Raw genomic sequence first — 18,339 nt, forward strand, 5'->3', positions numbered from 1 at the left:
TTTTTCTTGAGCAAGATCACCAGAAGTTTGTTTAAACGTGGGTTCTAGGGCTGGGGTACCTCAGCTGGTAAGTGCTGCTGTGCACGCCGGAGGACCTGAGTTTGACTCCAGCACCATGTAGACGCCAAGCTTCACGGCACACACTTTTTGTAGTAATAGGTGTGGCGGGGCTGCGTCCCCAGCACCCCGGCCGCCTGCTAGCTTATGCCTCGAAATAATTACACGGACACTGTATTCTTTTAAGCACTGCTTGACCCATTAGCTTTAGCCCTTACTGGCTAATTCTCATATCCCGATCAACCCGTCTCTAATAATCTGTGTAGCATCAGTCTTACCGGGAAAGATTCTAGCCTATGTCCATCCTGGGTCTGAGCTTCATGCGTCTGCCTCAGAGAGCAGAGCTATGCCTCTGCCTGGGAGAGGGGAGCATGGCGTCTCTGCTCCAAAGAGCAGAGCTGGCGAGTCTGAGCTCACTTCCTCTTCCTCCCAGCATTCTGTTCTGTTTACTCCACCCACCTATGTTTTAACATATGAGGCCAAGCAGTTTCTTTATTATAATTAACCAATGACTTTCTGGAGGGCAGTTGCTGAGGTGTAACCACCAAGGTTTCTAGGGAGGTGCTCTGCCACTCAGCTGTGCCACCATCTCTAAAATTAATATTTTCTGGGCCCATCCTCGGTATGTAGGGTACAGGTTTTTTTTTTTTTTTTGGATAATGGCATATTCTAATTTCAGTGTATGTTCTTTTTGTTTTTTATAGTAGATATAAAACCAGTAATGAGATCTTTTGATCAGCGGTGGCTATTTTCCAAATACAGACAGAAACTTTCTGTCCATTGAGATGGGCAGTTAGGTCGACTTGTGTATGGCACGATAATTACCTACTGATTTCAGTAGTGAAAGTCTCATTCTCCAGTTACCATGTGAGGCAAATAGAGAAAATAAGTATGCAAAATCGGTCTCAACTCTTTTAATCGTCAACCCGGGGGCCTGTGAGATGGCTCAGCAGGTAGATGTGCTTGCCTGGCCAGCCTGACGATCTGATAGTTAATAAACCAACCAAGCAACCCCGGGGGCCTGTGAGATGGCTCAGCAGGTAGATGTGCTTGCCTGGCCAGCCTGACGATCTGAATTCAATTCCTGGAACCCATTTTAAAAAGCCAGACATGGTAGCAGCCTTTGTTATCCCAGCTTTACAGTGTGCTCGGAAGGAGACAGGGACCACCCAGAAGCCAGTCTAGACTGTGTAGCATACAGAAGCTACAAGAGAGACCCTGGCCTCTCAAGTCCCGGTCCTCATACCTTAGGATTACCTTTTTGTTTTTGATTGTTAAACCTGTTTTTAGTTGGCAAAAGACACTCAGACAGTTGAAGCTGAACCTATTAAATATAAACTTACGGGCTGGAGAAATGGCTCAGTGGTTAAGAGCATTGCCTGCTCATCCAAAGGTCCTGAGTTCAATTCCCGGCAACCACATGGTGGCTCACAACCATCTGTAATGACGTCTGGTGCCCTCTTCTGGCCTGCAGATATGCACACAGATAGAATATTGTATGCATAATAAATAAATAAAATATTAAAATAAATAAATAAATATAAACTTACTTTAATTACTATTGGTTAAATTAGCAAGCATTTTAGTTATGTTTAAGACCTCAAGGGTAGTGTTCAAAGATGTGTTAACTAGAAATTAGAAATGAAGCTGGGTGTGGCTGTGCTTACTAGTAATCCTAGCACTTGGGAATGTTGAGGAGCTCAGGTTCAAGGCCAGCCTTGGCTTCAGTAATGAAAGTTTCTTGAAAGCAGAGTAATAACTAGGGTTCTGGCTAGAGATATCTTTTCACTCTTTGGTTTTTGAGGCAGGGTCTGGGTGTGAATCCCTGGCTGGCCTGGATTGTGCTGTGTGATTCTGGCTGGCCTTGGTAGTGAACCTCCTGCTGGCCTAGAACCGCTGTGATGGCAGGCAGGTGCCAAAACACTCGGCTAGGATCAGAGGGCACTGTCCACAACCTTCTTTTTGTTGTTGTTATTTTTTTTGTGTGTTTTTGTTTTTGTTTTATGAGACTGGGTTTCTCTGTATAACTGCCCTGGCTGTCTTGGAACTCGCTCTATAGATCATGCTGACCTCGAACTCAGAGATCTACCCACCTCTGCCTGGGATTAAAGGCATGTGCCATCACCGCCCAGACACAACCTTCTTTTTCATCTGGAGCAAAACCCAGTCCAAGAAGTAGTTTGAATAGAAACAGTGTTACAGGGCATGCATATTTAAAGGATTTGGGGCATAAAACAATGACAATGACAACCAAATGAAGCATAGGTTGAACTAGTAGATTTCTTCCAAGTATTTATTTCCATAAACCTTTATGGAATGACGCCTCCGTGACTGGCGTGCAGTTCAGAAGGCTGTGAGTGGGCGTGGTTCGCACGTGTACGTGTACTGAGTAGTTCCTCCCGTTCTCTCCAGCTTATTGACGGCCACTTCGATACCAAGATTGGACACAAAGTGGAGAGCGAGAGTTACCGGAAGATTGCAGATAGCATCGGGTGTTTAACCAGCAACATCTTGTTTCTCACAGACGTGACTTTAGGTAAGGAGCCGGCTGCTTGTTACGTAGTAGTGAGGGAAGCAGCTTGGCGGGAGCAGAGGTTTGGTTTTCTCATGGTCGCTGTGTCAACTCACACAAAGATCAGGAAGCACAGGAGACCAAAGCAGGTCTGGACCATACCCTCTCCTGCCTACACCACCTTTTTCCTGAAGGTCCCACAACCTCCCCGATCTTAGCAACACCTGATGGAGACCAAGTGATGCCAGAGCTGTGGGGAGCAGATCACCATCCCGGTAGATCAGCTCTCTCATATGTGGATGTCCGCATCATCCTATGGGAGGGTTCAGGGCTAAGAGTGCTTGCTGTGCAATCATGAGATCCTGAATTCAGGTCCCCAGGAGCAATATAACCAAGTATGGCATTGAGTCAGGCTGACAGTTGAAAAGTTATGGGCCTACCACTTGCTTAGCTCAGTCTTCATATCTGTAGACTGGGACAGAGGTAACGGTGTAAGTTATTTTGAGTTGTTGGGAACCGTGTGAGAACAGGAGCTGCATGAAGATAGGAATCCTATTTGTTCACACGTCTCTCATCCAACTGTGGCTCCTAGCACACAGTAGATGCTTTTACAGATGGTAGCTTTTGTCTTTTGCATAAAGATAAAATGGAGAGATGAATGTAAGCCACAGTGTATTAGAGATATCCACTATAGCACCTAGCCTTCCTGAGCTAATATGACAGGTCTTGTTTTTCCTCCCTGCCGCCCAGCACCGCCCTAGTCCCTGATCATAAGGTCCCCGCAGTCTAAGGAGGGTAAACAGTAATAAGCTCAGTGATGTCCCAGCGAGCATAGTGGGTGAGGCACACGCAACTGCTGTAATACAGGGATGGTGACCCTGGATGTGTCCTGTTGAGTGGAATTTTGAAGAGCGGGAATTTGTCAGGCAGAAAAGATGTGGAATCTAGGCAGGGGCATGACATGCATGCTGGGGCCTGAGGTGAGAGTGTGTTCTTTGGGCCGGTTAGATCATAGGTCGCCTTTGTTCTCTGTCTACTTCATTGGTGTTAGACCCTACAGCTTGCCCTTTGAGAAACAGCTCAGCTGTCTGGGGCTAATATGTAGGACTGGATAGAGAGCATGGGCCAGAGCAGGCCTGTTACGTTCGTCAGTCACAGTACAGGATGAGCTGTGTTCTCTGTCGTCATGTACAGTCAGGTGCTTTCTACCATAGAATTAACATATATGTAAAGAATGATATAAATGCCTCAAGGTGTCCGTCTTTCAGCTGCAAGAAAAGCCAGGGCCCAACTCACTTCTTGATCTCTCTCCAGCGACTTGGCTCGTCTCAGGTGTCAGGTTTGCTGCATCTCACCTGTCACCTGTCCTTTGCTTCTCGCAGAGGCCAGTGCTGCTGAGGAAGCAGATGTGCATGTCGCTGTGGTGGTGAGACCCGGCAACGCGGGACTAACAGATGATGAGAAAACATACTACAACCTCATCACATCCTTCAGCGAGCTCTACCTGCCGTCAACATAGAGCAGGTTCTGAGGAAGACTAAACTGTCCCCCTAATGTCTAGCTTTATTCTAATTGTAAAAGTAACTTACTTGTGTGTACACACAGACATATGCAAGTGTATATACATGTCTGTGTGCTCAGATCAATTTCCATGGCACATGTGTGAGCAAAGTATCAGTTCTGTGAGAACCAAATTCATGTAAAGATGCTTTATGTGTGGACCATAACTCTAACTCTTACCAAGGCCAGAGTGTATTTGATAGAAGAAAATCAAATGTGTGATATTTATCAAATTGTTTATTAAAATGGAAAGCTAGTTTTGAGAAATTATTATCCAGAGACCTTGTTATTTTAAAAACTGTAAGTGCTTCACAGGCATTCGTAAGAGGAATCCCTGACTGCCTTGTGAACTCGAATCACACTGCTGCACTCAGACTCGCTTCCCGCGTGCACGAGACAGAGCCATTGGTTCTGCTCAGACTCGCTTCCCGCGTGCACGAGACAGAGCCATTGGTTCTCAGACTCGCTTCCCGCGTGCACGAGACAGAGCCATTGGTTCTCAGACTCGCTTCCCGCGTGCACGAGACAGCCATTGGTTCTCAGACTCGCTTCCCGCGTGCACGAGACAGAGCCATTGGTTCTGCTCAGACTCGCTTCCCGCGTGCACGAGACAGCGCCATTGGTTCTCAGACTCGCTTCCCGCGTGCACGAGACAGAGCCATTGGTTCTCAGACTCGCTTCCCGCGTGCACGAGACAGCCATTGGTTCTCAGACTCGCTTCCCGCGTGCACGAGACAGCCATTGGTTCTCAGACTCGCTTCCCGCGTGCACGAGACAGCCATTGGTTCTCAGACTCGCTTCCCGCGTGCACGAGACAGAGCCATTGGTTCTCAGACTCGCTTCCCGCGTGCACGAGACAGAGCCATTGGTTCTCAGACTCGCTTCCCGCGTGCACGAGACAGCCATTGGTTCTGCTCAGAGAAGGGAAATTGGTTTTGGTCAGTCAGGTGTCAGATGGTGCTAGGCAGCATGTCCACCTCTAGAGCAGTGTTCGTGGAGCAGCTGAGGTGACGATGGCTCCGCTCCCCCTGCCAGTGTTAGTACCGTTTTACAGTTGCCTTCTTATGTCTTAGCATAGCTTGAATATATGTTAATGACTATTTTTAAAATGTTTTATTGAAACCAGTGTAACACCACGAAGAACTCTAATGTGTAATATTTCCTCTGAAATGGATGTGCTAGATGTACATTTTATGACAGCATTGTTTATCCCCATGCTTTCCTGACAGGGTTTCATGTCCATGTCCTGGAATTAATTAATAAAGGCATTTTCCTCTTTCAGTTTCATATAGATTGTGGAGTGTACATCATGCTGCCAGAAGCAAAAAGGAAAGTAAGCCTGGAACAGCAGAACAGCTGGACTTTTAGTTTTTGCACTCAGTGTGTGATACACATGTCTCTTTTAACAGGCTATAAATGAAAATCATTACCTAGCTTCAACTTGTAATAATTCCGGCAGTAAGCATTCATGTATGAGTGAATGTTGTAGCAGGCCGCTTGTTTGTCCCAGCTAGCTTAGACCCAAAATAATCACATAGGAACTGTATTAATTAAAACACTGCTTGGCCCATTAACTTTAGCTTCTCATTGGCTATCTCTTACATCTTAATTTAACCCATCTCCATTAATCTGTGTATCGCCACATGGCAGTGGCTTACCGGCAAAGTTTTGGCATGTCTGACTCTGGGGGCAGATCCATGGTGTCTCCCCGCTCTGCCTTCCTTCTCCCAGCATTCCTTTTGGTTTTTCCCACCTAGCTCTGTTCCCCTACAGCTCTGCTATAGGCCCAAAGCAGTTCCTTTATTAACCAATGAAAGCAACACATAGACAGAAGGACCTCCTACACCAAGTGAAGGTTCTTGGAACTTTTGATAACCGTGTTTTTTTCTTTTTAATTTTTTTAAAAATTTTTTTGTGTAAGTTTGTGTGTGGTGTGAATGTGTGTTTGATACGAATGTGAGTATGATGTCAATGTGTGGTGTGAATGTATGTGGTGTGAGTGTGTGGTGTGAATGTGGTGTGAGTGTGTGTGTGTGGTGTGAATGTATGTGGTGTGAGTGTGTGTGTGGTGTGAATGTATGTGGTGTGAGTGTGTGTGTGGTGTGAATGTATGTGGTGTGAGTGTGTGTGTGGTGTGAATGTATGTGGTGTGAGTGTGTGTGTGGTGTGAATGTATGTGGTGTGAGTGTGTGTGTGGTGTGAATGTATGTGGTGTGAGTGTGTGTGTGGTGTGAATGTATGTGGTGTGAGTGTGTGTGTGGTGTGAATGTATGTGGTATGAGTGTGTGTGTGGTGTGAATGTATGTGGTGTGAGTGTGTGTGTGGTGTGTGAATGTGTGTATTTGATGTGAATGTGTGTATGGTGTGAAAGTGTATATGAGTTTGTATGTGGTGTGAAGTGAGTGTGTAAGGCAGGACAGTGTGATAGTTGGTTCTCTCTTGTCATCTGGGGTCCTGGGTATTGAATTTAGGTCATGAGTCTTGGTGGCAGAAACCTTTACCCACCAAGCCATCTCATTTTTTTGTTTTTTGGTTTTTTTTCAAGACAGGGTTTCTCTGTGGTTTTAGAGCCTGTCCTGGAACTAGCTCTTGTAGACCAGGCTGGTCTCGAACTCACAGAGATACACCTGCCTCTGCCTCCTGAGTGCTGGGATTAAAGGCGTGCACCACCACTGCCTGGCTCATTTTTTGTTTTTTGAGACAGGATTTTTCTGTGTCGCTTTGGCTGTCCTGGACCTCTTTTGTAGACCAGGTTGGCTGGACTCAGAGATTCTCCTGCCTCTTCCTCATTATTGCTGGGATTAAAGGTGTGCACCACCACCACCGCCCAGCAGTATCTCATTTTTTTAAGCTATGTAAGAACATGCTTGAAGAAAACAGTTATTTTTCCAATTAATCAAGAAAATCTTGGAAGAATAATTTTGGAGATGCATTGAATAAGGGGGAAAGTCTTGCAAATATGAGGGGGGAAGGGAATAGAAAAAAATGTTATGTTGATGATTCAGATTTTGTATCAGACTCGAAAATAGAATCAAATTCATGTAAGCCATAGAAATGGGACTAATTTGTAAATGATGATAAAACCATAAGCTAATGAAAGGGACAGTTGTGCATATTTTAAGCTATGTAAGAACATGCTTGAAGAAAACAGTTATTTCTAATTAATCAAGAAAATCCTGGAAGAATAATTTTTGGAGATGCATTGAATAAGGGGGAAAGTCTTGCAAATATGAGGGGGGAAGGCAGAAGGCAGAACGGGTTATTGTTTAATAGCAGTGTCTTAGGGTTTCTGCTGTGAAGAGACACCATGACCACAGCAACTCTTATAAAATAAATATTTAATTGGGGTGGCTTATAGTTCAGAGGTTCAGTCCATTATTACCATGGTAGGACATAGTGGTGTGCAGGCATGGTGCTGGAGAGGCAGCTGAGATTTTACATAGTGCCACCTCCTTTGGGGGCCCTTTTCTTTCAAACTACAACATTCCATTCCCCGGCCCCCAAAGGCATGTAGCCACATCATAATGCATAAATGATTCAGCCTAACTTCGAAAGTCCCCATAGTCTATAATAGTCCCAAACTTATTTAAAAGTCTTAAGTCCCAAAATCTCTTCTGAGATTCATGCAATCTCTTAACTCTAATCCCCTATAAAATCAAAATAAAAAAGCAGATCACATACTTCCAACATATAGTGGCACAGGATACGCATTAGCATTCCAGAAGGGAAGGGAGCATGGTGAGGAAATACTGGACCTAATAAGACTGAAAGCCAGCTGGGCAAACTTTAAACTCTGCATCTCCATGTCTGATGTCAAAACGCTCTTCAGATCTCCAGCTCCTTTCAACTTTGTGGGGTACAACTTCTTTCTCTTGAGCTGGTTCCATTCCTTGTTAGCAGCTTTCCTTGGCAGGATCCCATAGCTTTACCGTCTCCAACATCTTGGGGTCTCTAAGGCAACCCAGGTTTCACCTTCACAGCTTCACACAATGACCGCCTAGGCCTCCATTCAGGGACACCCTGACATGTGCCTGGCCTCAATGGCTTTCTTTAGTTAACTCCTTTCTTCTATTCTTGACTCTAAAGCCAGAACCATGTGGCCAAAGTTGCCAAGTTCTGCTGCTTGCTGGGACTGGAACGTGGCCCCCTTGTTCAGTGACGTCTCCACCAGCTTTCTGTTTTTCTAGTTTCCTTCGCTGTCTAAGCTTGGCCTTTCTGGAACTTGCTCTGTAGACCAGGCTGGCTTCAAACTCAGGTTTGCCAGCGCCTACCTCCTGAGTGCGGTTAAAGGCATGCAGCACCGCACCTGTCCCTAAGCTTTTCTTTAATTCCTTTTCCAGAGTTGGAAACTTAGTTGTCCTGGAGGTCACCACTAACTCTTTTCTTTTCTACTGTCTCCTTGAACACAGGTCTTAACTCCATTCTGCTTCCTGCTGCTCTTTTTCCTCCTCAAATTGTTCTAACATCTTGTATTTTTTTCTTGCTCAGCTTGCTCCTTTTCTTTATAAATCTTCATTAGAATTACCACTAGTAACCACACAGCAGAGTCTATACTAGGCTGGGCTGTTTTGAAATTTCTTCTGTCAACAGAATTAATCCAAATCTCTTCACTTTAGCCTCAGGCAGAGCCTTCAGACAAGGTCAAAAAGCAGTCACTTCCTTCACCAAATTATCACAAGAATGATCTCCAATTCTCTGAAACCTCTTGAGCAGCCCCCCCCCCCCCCAGTTCAAACCACTCCTACTAGTATGTCCCATTAAACAGTGCAGAAACCATTCCACTGCTTTCCTAACCCAAAGTACCAAAGTCCAAATTCCTCCAAACAAAAGTCTTTGGTACCAACTTCTGTTTTAGGGTTTCTATTACTGTGAGGAGACACCATGACCTTGGCAACTCATATAGAGGAAATCATTTAATTGGGTGGCTTAACAGTTCAGAGGTTCCGTCCATTATCATCATAGCAGGGTATGGCAGTCATGGTGCTGAGCATTCTACGTGTTGCTCAGGCAACAGGATGTGAACTGTCTCACTGGGTGTAGCTTGAGCTTATGTGAGACCTCAAAGCTTGCCTCCATAGTGATTCTTCTCCAATAAGGCCACACTTCCTACTAGTGCCACTCCCGTTGGTGGTCATTTTCTTTCAGACCACCACAAGCAGTAATTAGAAAAGTAAGGAATTGAGAGAAAGAGCCCCGTGTAGTGGTATATCGGGAACCAACTCTCAAAGAGAACCTTTAATCCCAGCTGAGGTTGGAGGATCTCTGAGTTCCAGGCCAGCTTGGTCTATATACCCATGAGTTCCAGGACATTCAAGACTGCATAGAGTTTCAAACAAACAAACAAAACCCCAACCAACCAAACAAGAAGCCCCTATCTTTAAGGTGCTGGAGGTTGCCCAGTGGTTAAGATACTGGATGCACCTGCAAAGGACCAGGATTTGGTTCCCAGCACCTACATGGTGACTCACAACCATATAACTTCAGTCCTAGGGGTCTGGTGCCTCTTCATGTACCAAATGTACATGTGGTCCATACATGCAGGCAGGATACTTATACATGTAAAATAAAATAGTTTCCCGCCCTGGTACAAGGGACTCTGGAAACGGTGGGTTTTTATGTCTGTCTAGACAGATATACTTTGTTCTGTGTTTTAGGGAGAGAAGTCTCAAAAGCCGATTATCTAAACCAGAAAATCTGGAGTGGAAAGGTTTGCTATTTATGTTGGCCTTGTTTGCTGAACTTGACTCATGTTTAGGGAAGGCTGACAGCCTTGGCCTTACTGCTAATATGGGTGCAGAACAGGCTCTTCCCAGCAGGTGGTGCTGTTCCCTCACAGACCTGATCAAATGGCTCGCTTCTCATCATCAGAGGGAGCAGGGAGGGAGAGGGGAGATGAATGAACAGTTCATTTCTCTTTAAAAGCCAATAGCATGGTTTACAAGAACAGAGTAGTTGGGCAAACTTTTGGCAATAATGCCAACTATAACCCGTCCGCTAATTCCCCTTCCCCCTCTTGTATCTAATACATTTAAAAAAGAACAACTTAATTTTTGAGTAGACAGGTTCTAGCAGCACTGCTTAAAAGGGCTCGCTTTCATATGTCTCTCATTGCTATCAAAGAAAAATATTAAATATAATATGTCCCATAATAATTTGCTATAGTACCACTTGGGCCTTTGTGTCAAAATTATACTATCTTAAGTAATATTCAACAATTACTTGCAGAGCCTAGCCTGGTGGTTTTCATCTATAATCCCTGAAGGTAGAGGCCTGGTGTGGGAGATCCTTTTGTATATGTGTTGCTTTTATTGGTTAATGAATAAAGAAGCTGCTTTGGGCATATGGCAAGGCAGAATAGAGCTAGGCAGGGAAACTAAATGAATGCTGGGAGGAAGAAGGCGGAGTCAGAGAGACACCATGTAGCTGCTGAAGGAGAAATGTTGTATTGTGAGAGGCAGGGCTGCTTCCCGCCACCCGGCTAGCTTTACCCGAAATAATTACACGGAAACTATTCTTTTAAATATTGCTTGGCCCATTAATTTTAACCTCTTATTGGCTAGCTCTTACATATTGATCTAACCCATTTTCTAATAATCTGTGTAACACCATGAGCTGGCTTACCAGGAAAGATCTTAACCTGCATCTGTCTGGAGTGGGAGAATCATGGCGACTGCCTGACTTGGCTTCTTTCTCCCAGCATTCTGTCTGTCTACTCCACCTACCTAATTTTCTGTCCTATCAGGGCCAAGGCAGTCTCTTTATTTAACCAATGAAATTCCACAAAACAGAAGACTCTCCCCCATCAGAGAAAGACGCCCGCTGGAACCTTGCCAGGAGGCCACAGCCTCATGGTAATACACAGAATAATAGAAATGGGTTAGGATGTAGGAGCTAGCTAGAAATACACTTAAGCTATTAGCCTAACAGTATTGTAATTAACAAGGTTTGTGTGTGGTTATTTTGGGTCTGGGCTGCCAGGAAACGAACAAGCAGCCTCTTAACAGAAGCCAGCTTGGTTTGTATAGGGAGTTCCAGGCTAGTAGCCAGGGCTACATGGATCCTGTGTCAAAACAACAAAATCTATAGTTCTTGCTAATTGAATAACGAGTAAAAGCTACCCTCAAGTTTCACTCACATTCTGTCAAGATAAGAGTCCTGAGTTTGCTGCCACGGACACATTCTCCCTACGGTCGGAACACAGACACTCTTAGAGGTGTGAGAAAACTAAACAAAGTCAACACAGAATCAAGTGGAGGTGGAGCTGGGAATCTAATCAAGAAAGGTTAGATACAGAAGGAGGAAAGAACATTGCATGCAGATTAAATGTAGAGATTTCAACATAGCTCTGCCTGGACCAGGGGATTAGGAGTTCAGTGGCTGGATCCCATTAGGCATGCAGAAACCTGATCATTAGGTCTTAGGAGCCTAGTAAAACATTTAGACCATAATCTAGATGCTGGAGAATTCGGGAACTATTTGATGGAGAATGGATTGGGGTACGGCCTACGAGCAGAGAGTTTGAAGCAGCAAGCACTTAGGTATCTTAAATGATTTAGTATTTGTGTGTGTAAGGGGGGTGGAGGCTGGAAGATGGCATCAGAGCCCCAGAAACTGGAGTGACAGATAATTGTGGGTCGTCTGATGTCGGCACTGGGATCTACACTTAGGTGCTCTCCAAGAGCAGCAGGTGGTCTCTGCTCCATCTCTCCAGCCCCTACTTAGGTATTGTTGGTCACAAAGGAATTTGAAACAGGTGTAAGGCTTTACACAAACCAATGGAAGGCTTAGAAGAGGAGTAACTAGGGGAGCTACCCCAGGAAACTCCACTGTAGTGACATCAGGAAGCTTGCCACGGAGGTCACAGCTGCTCCCCCGTGAAGCTGGCCAGGTGACACTTGTGTTTAAGTGACCTTGCTTGCCCACACCAACAGCGATAGGAAGATTGCACTACCACATTTAATTGAGTAATTCCACCCCAGAGCCACATGTGGGTATGTCTGGGGAATATTTTCAGCTTCTAGCTCCTCTAATCATGTTATTTGCTGATTTCAGTATCAGAGACTGTTGCAATGAAGGGCTAGCTGTGGCTGGCTTCGGAGTGGTAACAGTGGAAATGTGGACACATCAGGGGTGTTGTAGAGGTGTCGATAGCTACGCGTGATTGACAGGATTTGAAAGGGCAACTGCTAGGTTCTTGGCTTGAGTCGCTGGACAGACAGTGACTTACTGTGGAGTGGAAAGCCGATGCAGACAGGGATCACCAAAAGCGGTGAGATACGAACCCAGAGCCCAGCCTGAACACGGAGCAGACCGAGGCTGAGGCCAATTGGCAGGGAAGTGCTGTTAAATCATGTTGTTTGGTTTGGGAAAGACCTCTCTATGGAGTCAGAGAACCCTGAAGTTCCAACATTTGAGCTCAAGCCACGGAAGGAAGCAAGCCAAGCAAATAAGGAAGAGGGTACATACAAGTCCCAGCAGTGATGCAAGCAAGGGTCTCCCTGCATTTTAATCACACACACACACACACACACACACACACACACACACACACACAGAGTGTCCTGTGTCTTTGTGTTAGCACACCAGTCATAGTTGGTTAGGGGGTCTATCTTCATTTTAATTACACACAGAGACACATACTTTCTAAGTAAGCTTGCATTCTGAGTTACTAGGGACAAGACTTTCGGTGTATCTCAGAGAGGCAGGGAAGAGGGACACACAGAAGCCCCTATCAGCCAAGAAAGCACCAGGACTGCTCAAAGCCCTAGTTCACTGAGGCATCTCATTTTCCATCTTTCCTAACAAGCTTTTTGGCTAAGTCTGTTGTTTGCCCAGCTGTTACTTATTTCACATAACCGTGGTTAATCTTTAACTGTTTCAGCTGCCTGGAAACTGGCAGAGTTCCAAGTTAGGGGAGGTTAAAATCAGTCCCTTTGAGCCATTCTAAGGAATCATCCGACTGGTTGCTACGGTGCCCTGCCAGAATTGTGTTTTTTTAACTCATGTTGAGTTCTAATCCAACATGGCCACATTTTGGGGTGGGTATTTAGGAGGTCATGAGATTAGTGGAGCTAAGGATGGTAGCCAGTGTCTGTAATCCCAGGACTCTAGAGATTGAGGCAGGAAGATCTGAACATGCGTTCCAGGCTAGCAGGGATGGATAGTAGGATTCTGTCTCAATAACTGAAGAAAGAAAAGTATACAAATAGGTAGATAAATGTCATCAGGATAAGGCCCTAATCCAATAGGGGAGACAGGAGAGTGCTCGGTTTCATCTTAGTCCTGTGTCTACCGTGTGAGGACGCAGTGAAAAATTAGAACCTATAAGCAGAAAAGCCTTCACCCAAACCCCTAGCCACTGAGCCAGTCTCCTGCCTCAGGGCTCTACTGTGGAAGTTGTGTTGACTCTAGCTCTTTTGTCAAATGCTGGGGTTGGCACATTTGCTCTGGAGAAGCCAGCTACCATGCTGTGTGGAAACCCAGATTCACACCGCAGGCAGAGGAATGCACATTGAGGAACGGAGGCTCCAAGTGGATAGGCAGCCCCAGCTCCCAGCCATAAGAATAAGTCAGCACTCCACTGCTTCCAGCCTCTGCCTTCCAAGTCATCCAGTTGAGACCCCGGGTACCACGGAGCAGAGATGTCCCAGCTGTGCCCTCAGGTGTGAGTATGGAATCTGGGAGTCCAATACATGGTTCTATGCTGCTGCGTCTTGTGACAGTGTGTCCGACAGTCACAGTAGCTAGAACGGTCATCAAGTGGATCAGTGTTAGTAAGCAGTGGCCCAGGCAGGCCACAGTGTGCACGTAGGAGCATCAGGAACACCCCATCTTCCGCCCCAACAGTGGCTTTGCTCTTCTGGGATGTTGCAGTTGTTCCTGGCTCTACAGTCATGCAGGCTTGAAACCACGAGGGGTCTGACCTGCCTTCACCCTTCTCGTACAGACGGTCAGACACAGACAGTGCCCTTTTCACAGCATCTCTTGTTTTTTCCATTCCCATGAACCTTTGCATTCAATCCCCTACGTTATAAACACAACACCCTACAGAAGGACTACCGTTGGCAGGTGTGCATTCAGGTTCCTCATTGATTAAAGGGCAGTGCTTGTTGGACATGGTGGTGCATGCCTATAGTACCAGTACTCAGGAGGAGGAGGAGGCTGCATATCATGGTGGTGCATGCCTATAGTACCAGTACTCAGGAGGAGGAGGAGGCTGCATATTATGGTGGAGCATGCCTATAGTACCAGTACTCAGGAGGAGGAGGAGGCTGCATATCATGGTGGTGCATGCCTATAGTACCAGTACTCAGGAGGAGGAGGAGGCTGCATATCATGGTGGTGCATGCCTATAGTACCAGTACTCAGGAGGAGGAGGAGGCTGCATATCATGGTGGTGCATGCCTATAGTACCAGTACTCAGGAGGAGGAGGAGGCTGCATATCATGGTGGTGCATGCCTATAGTACCAGTACTCAGGAGGGGGAGTATCAACCTGGGGGCTATCCTGGGCTGTACAGGACCCCATCTTTAAAAACAAACAACCAACCCCAGAGCAAGGAATGATGATGTTTATAAACAGGAAGCACACTGTATTTTGAGAAAGCCGCTACCAGGGCAACAGAAAAATTGGACCATTGGCTGTTCTGAAGCACAGTGGTGGCTACAGTGAGTCACTGTATCTGTGTTTAGTCTGAACCCTGCTTTCCAGCTCCTACCTACCTGGGCTAGAAATCTAAGTCTGGCTTACAAAAGTCTAGAGGTGGTAAGTAGTACTCTCTTACTGGAAAATGAGCTCCTCAGCCTTGCTTCCTGCAGAAATACTGGTGGGATAGTGTTTCTTTATTCTTATCCACACACTTGTAAGGACTCTATCTGAGCAGCTAGACCAAGAAAAAAATAATAAAATAAAATAAAAAAGCTGACGCAAAGAGTCAAATTGGCTCTTTGGTTTAAAAACATGGAATTCATTGAGTTTTCCTCAGCCAGGAACCAGCTATCCTCAGTGTTCCACAGGAAGCCACACAAGAGGACACCAGTCCTGTCTAGAGCTTGGGAATGTGGCCTGTAGTAATTGCACACATTATAAAACATAAGACTTTTTATAACAGCATTTGCTGCTGAAGACAGAAAGCTGCCTGCTGGGATGAGCAAGGGGACAACAGCGTCCTCTGAGAGCTCATGACAGTGACATGGCTTCTTATGTGCTTTGAGCACGAAGTGGCTTGTGGCAGACTAAAATCCCAAGAAGACAGTGAGAGGAGAGGAGTGTGTGTAAGTTGTGGGCTCTCTCTTGTTTTAGGTTATTTTTTATCCGTGTGTGTGTGTGCGCGCATGCACATGTGTTCTTGTGGATACAAATGCATGCACATGCAGAGGATGGAAGACAAACCTAGGTGCCAGCCCTTGACTTCCACCTGGCTTCAAATGCGCTCTCATTGTTCACTACTGCATGTGCCTTGCTAGTTGACCTGCAGGCTTCCATGGCTCCCCATCTCTGTTTTCCGTCTCAAGATAGCAATAACCTCTATTAGTGGGACATGCTATCCATGCTTGTACATGCTTACTCAGTGGGCCACCTCTCCAGTCTGTTTTTTAAGGGGACAGTCTTGCTGTGTAGGTCAGGATCACCTAGAATTTACAATCCTCCTTTCTCAGCTCCTAAGCGCTGGGATCACAGATACAGTTTTATTTTAGATAAATGTATGGATCACTTAACTCTGTGCCAGGAAGTAGTCTAGGTGCTAAGTGCATGGTGGACAAAAATCTTTGCCCTCCTAGAATTTGCAGTTCAGGAGAGAAATGCTAGACAATGACAAACTGTGCCAATGTCATATATTATAATTATTTTTTTAAACTTAGGAATGTTTTGCCTGCACGCATGTCTGGACACTGTGTTATGAGCCCACAGAGGTAGAAGACGGCATTGGGTCCCTTGGAAGTGGGGTTACAGACAGTTGTGAGCCACCATGTGGGTGTGGGGAAACAAACCCAGGTCCTTTGAAAGAGCGAACAATGTTCTTAACCACTGGGCCAACTCTCCAGCCCCACGATTTATAATTTATGTGCATTGGTGTGAAGGTGTCAGATCCCCTGGAACTGGATCTTCAGACAGTTGTGAGCTGCCATGTGGGTGCTGGGAATTGAACCTGGGTCCTCTGGAAGAACAAACAATGTTCTTAACCACTGAGCCAACTCTCCAGCCCCATGAATTATAATTTAAACCAACCACAGGGGTCGTACTTTATTAAATTTTTATTTACCTTGTGCATGTGTCCTGGCATTTATGTGGAGGTCTGAGAAAAAGAGTTAAAGGTTTAGAACCATGTTTGGGGCCTGCGGGGCTTTGTAGTGGTTTGAGATTTCAGTCTGAGTACACGGGGAAACAATGGAGCGCTCTCAGGGGAGGGGGGAAGTGAGCAGCCTTAGCTTTTAAGAAAGATGACTTCGTTGTATTAAGAGCAGGTTGAAGGGAACATAATGGAAGCAGAGAGACCAGGGCTTTGTTGTTTTGAAACTTCAGGAGGGATGGTTGATAGTGACAGTAGAAATTCATGGTCAACTTTAAAGCTAGGGTCTCATGTAGACCAGGCTGGCCTTGAATTTCTTTTCTTCTATTTTCCCTCCATGATCTCACTATGTAGCCCTGGTCATCCTGGAACTCACTAGGTTGACTTTGAATTTGCAGAGATCTGCCCATCTCTGTCTCCTAAGGGTTGGAATGAAAGGCGTGCTTGGCTCGTAGTCAACTTTGAAGGTAGCACTGCTAGGATTTCCCCACAGCTGTGCGAACAGACATAGGTGAGAAAAAGAGATCCTTGTAAACATCTGGAAGACAGACATCTTTAACTTACATGGGACAGCTGTGTGAAGGGTAGGCATAAAGGCCTATGATCAGGGGTTAAAACTGAGATGCCCTACCGTGGAGATGCCATTAATTAGTAGTTAACAGACAACCAATCAGGATGGAGATCTGGGCTGGACAACTCGGAAGGGTCAATATGTGGTAATACTTAAATCTTTCTCTTCTCCTTGTTTGAGATAGGGACCTTACAATGCAGTTCAGTCCAGAATGGAAACCGGCCCTCCCACCTCTGCCTCCTTAGTGCTGGGATTACAGGTGTGGCCCATAACATACTTCTGGCCTTTTCTTCTTCAAGAGGCTCAGTTGAACCACCAAAATAAGTATGTCTGGAACTTAGTTCCCTGACCTCCAGGGCTGCCCATTCTACGTGCAAATTCCCCAATTATGGTTTCCTGTGTGGGTGTTGTGACTCAAACATTGATCTCCCCTTTTATTTGTGAGATAGCTTTTTTAATTTTTTTTTAAAGAAAAAAAGATTTGGAAGATCTCCTCCCAACCCCATATCCCTTACTAGCTACCTCTGTTGTTTTTGGATGGAAATATATATAGTTTAAAAGCTGATATCCACATGTAAGAGAAAACAGTGTTGATCATTTTGGGTCTAGATTACCTCACTCAGGATGATGATTTCTAGCTCCATCTATTTGCTGCAGATTTTAAAATTTCATTTTTCTTAACAGTTGAAAGGAGGGTGAGATGGGGTAGTGTTATAAAGAGATTAAAGGTAATCTAGAATAGGGTTAAATGGGAGAGGAGGGCAGTGTAAAGGAAGGGATATGGGAGGGACAACTACCCTAAAGACCTTTTGAAAAGTCATATGAAACTTACTATTGTAGAAGCTTCCTAATATGTGTATATGTATGTATGTAAATATCTCTCTCTCTCTCTCTCTCTCTCTCTCTCTCTATATATATATATATATATATATATATGGAATTTAATTGGAGTCACCATATAATGGGGTAGCCAATGCCCAACTAGCCCTTATGCCACCAGTGAAACATCCAGTGCCGAGAATAGGTTATATCTTGTTGAGTTGTTGGCCAAAGGTTCCCACTGCTCCTCCTACCCCCAACATCAGAGGGTATTGGTTACTTTCTAGAACTTGAGGTAAGGCCACATTGCTGAAGATATACATGACTTCTGTCACTGAACATGGAGAAATCGAGCTGATGTCCAACTAGAAGCTTCATTCCTACTGACAAGTGTTCAAGGTGCTAAGAGGTGCTTTGCTCCATACCAGAGAAGAGTAGGCATAAATATCACCTAGCTACAAACTCTGTGACCAAAAACAAAGAAGTACTTCCAGATATACTGGTGCAATAGTAGCACAGATGTTACGGGAG

The 18,339-nt window shown here is 45.3% G+C and overlaps 1 protein-coding gene across 1 annotated transcript in view; it reads left to right on the forward strand.

Moving 5' to 3' along the window:
* LOC121440929 (enolase-phosphatase E1) overlaps positions 1-4,663 on the forward strand; it is a 29,135-nt gene extending 24,472 nt beyond the window's left edge. Inside the window, exons 5-6 of the mRNA XM_041641958.1 lie at positions 2,470-2,593; positions 3,952-4,663. Coding sequence (XP_041497892.1) covers positions 2,470-2,593; positions 3,952-4,088 — 261 coding nt within the window. The 3' untranslated portion in view covers positions 4,089-4,663. The remainder of the gene's footprint in view (positions 1-2,469; positions 2,594-3,951) is intronic.
* Positions 4,664-18,339: the final 13,676 nt, after the last annotated feature.

This window comes from Microtus oregoni, unplaced genomic scaffold (genome assembly GCF_018167655.1).
Source record: "Microtus oregoni isolate MIOR12 unplaced genomic scaffold, Mior012 000072F_ref0000427, whole genome shotgun sequence".
In the NCBI taxonomy this organism is placed as follows: domain Eukaryota; kingdom Metazoa; phylum Chordata; class Mammalia; order Rodentia; family Cricetidae; genus Microtus; species Microtus oregoni.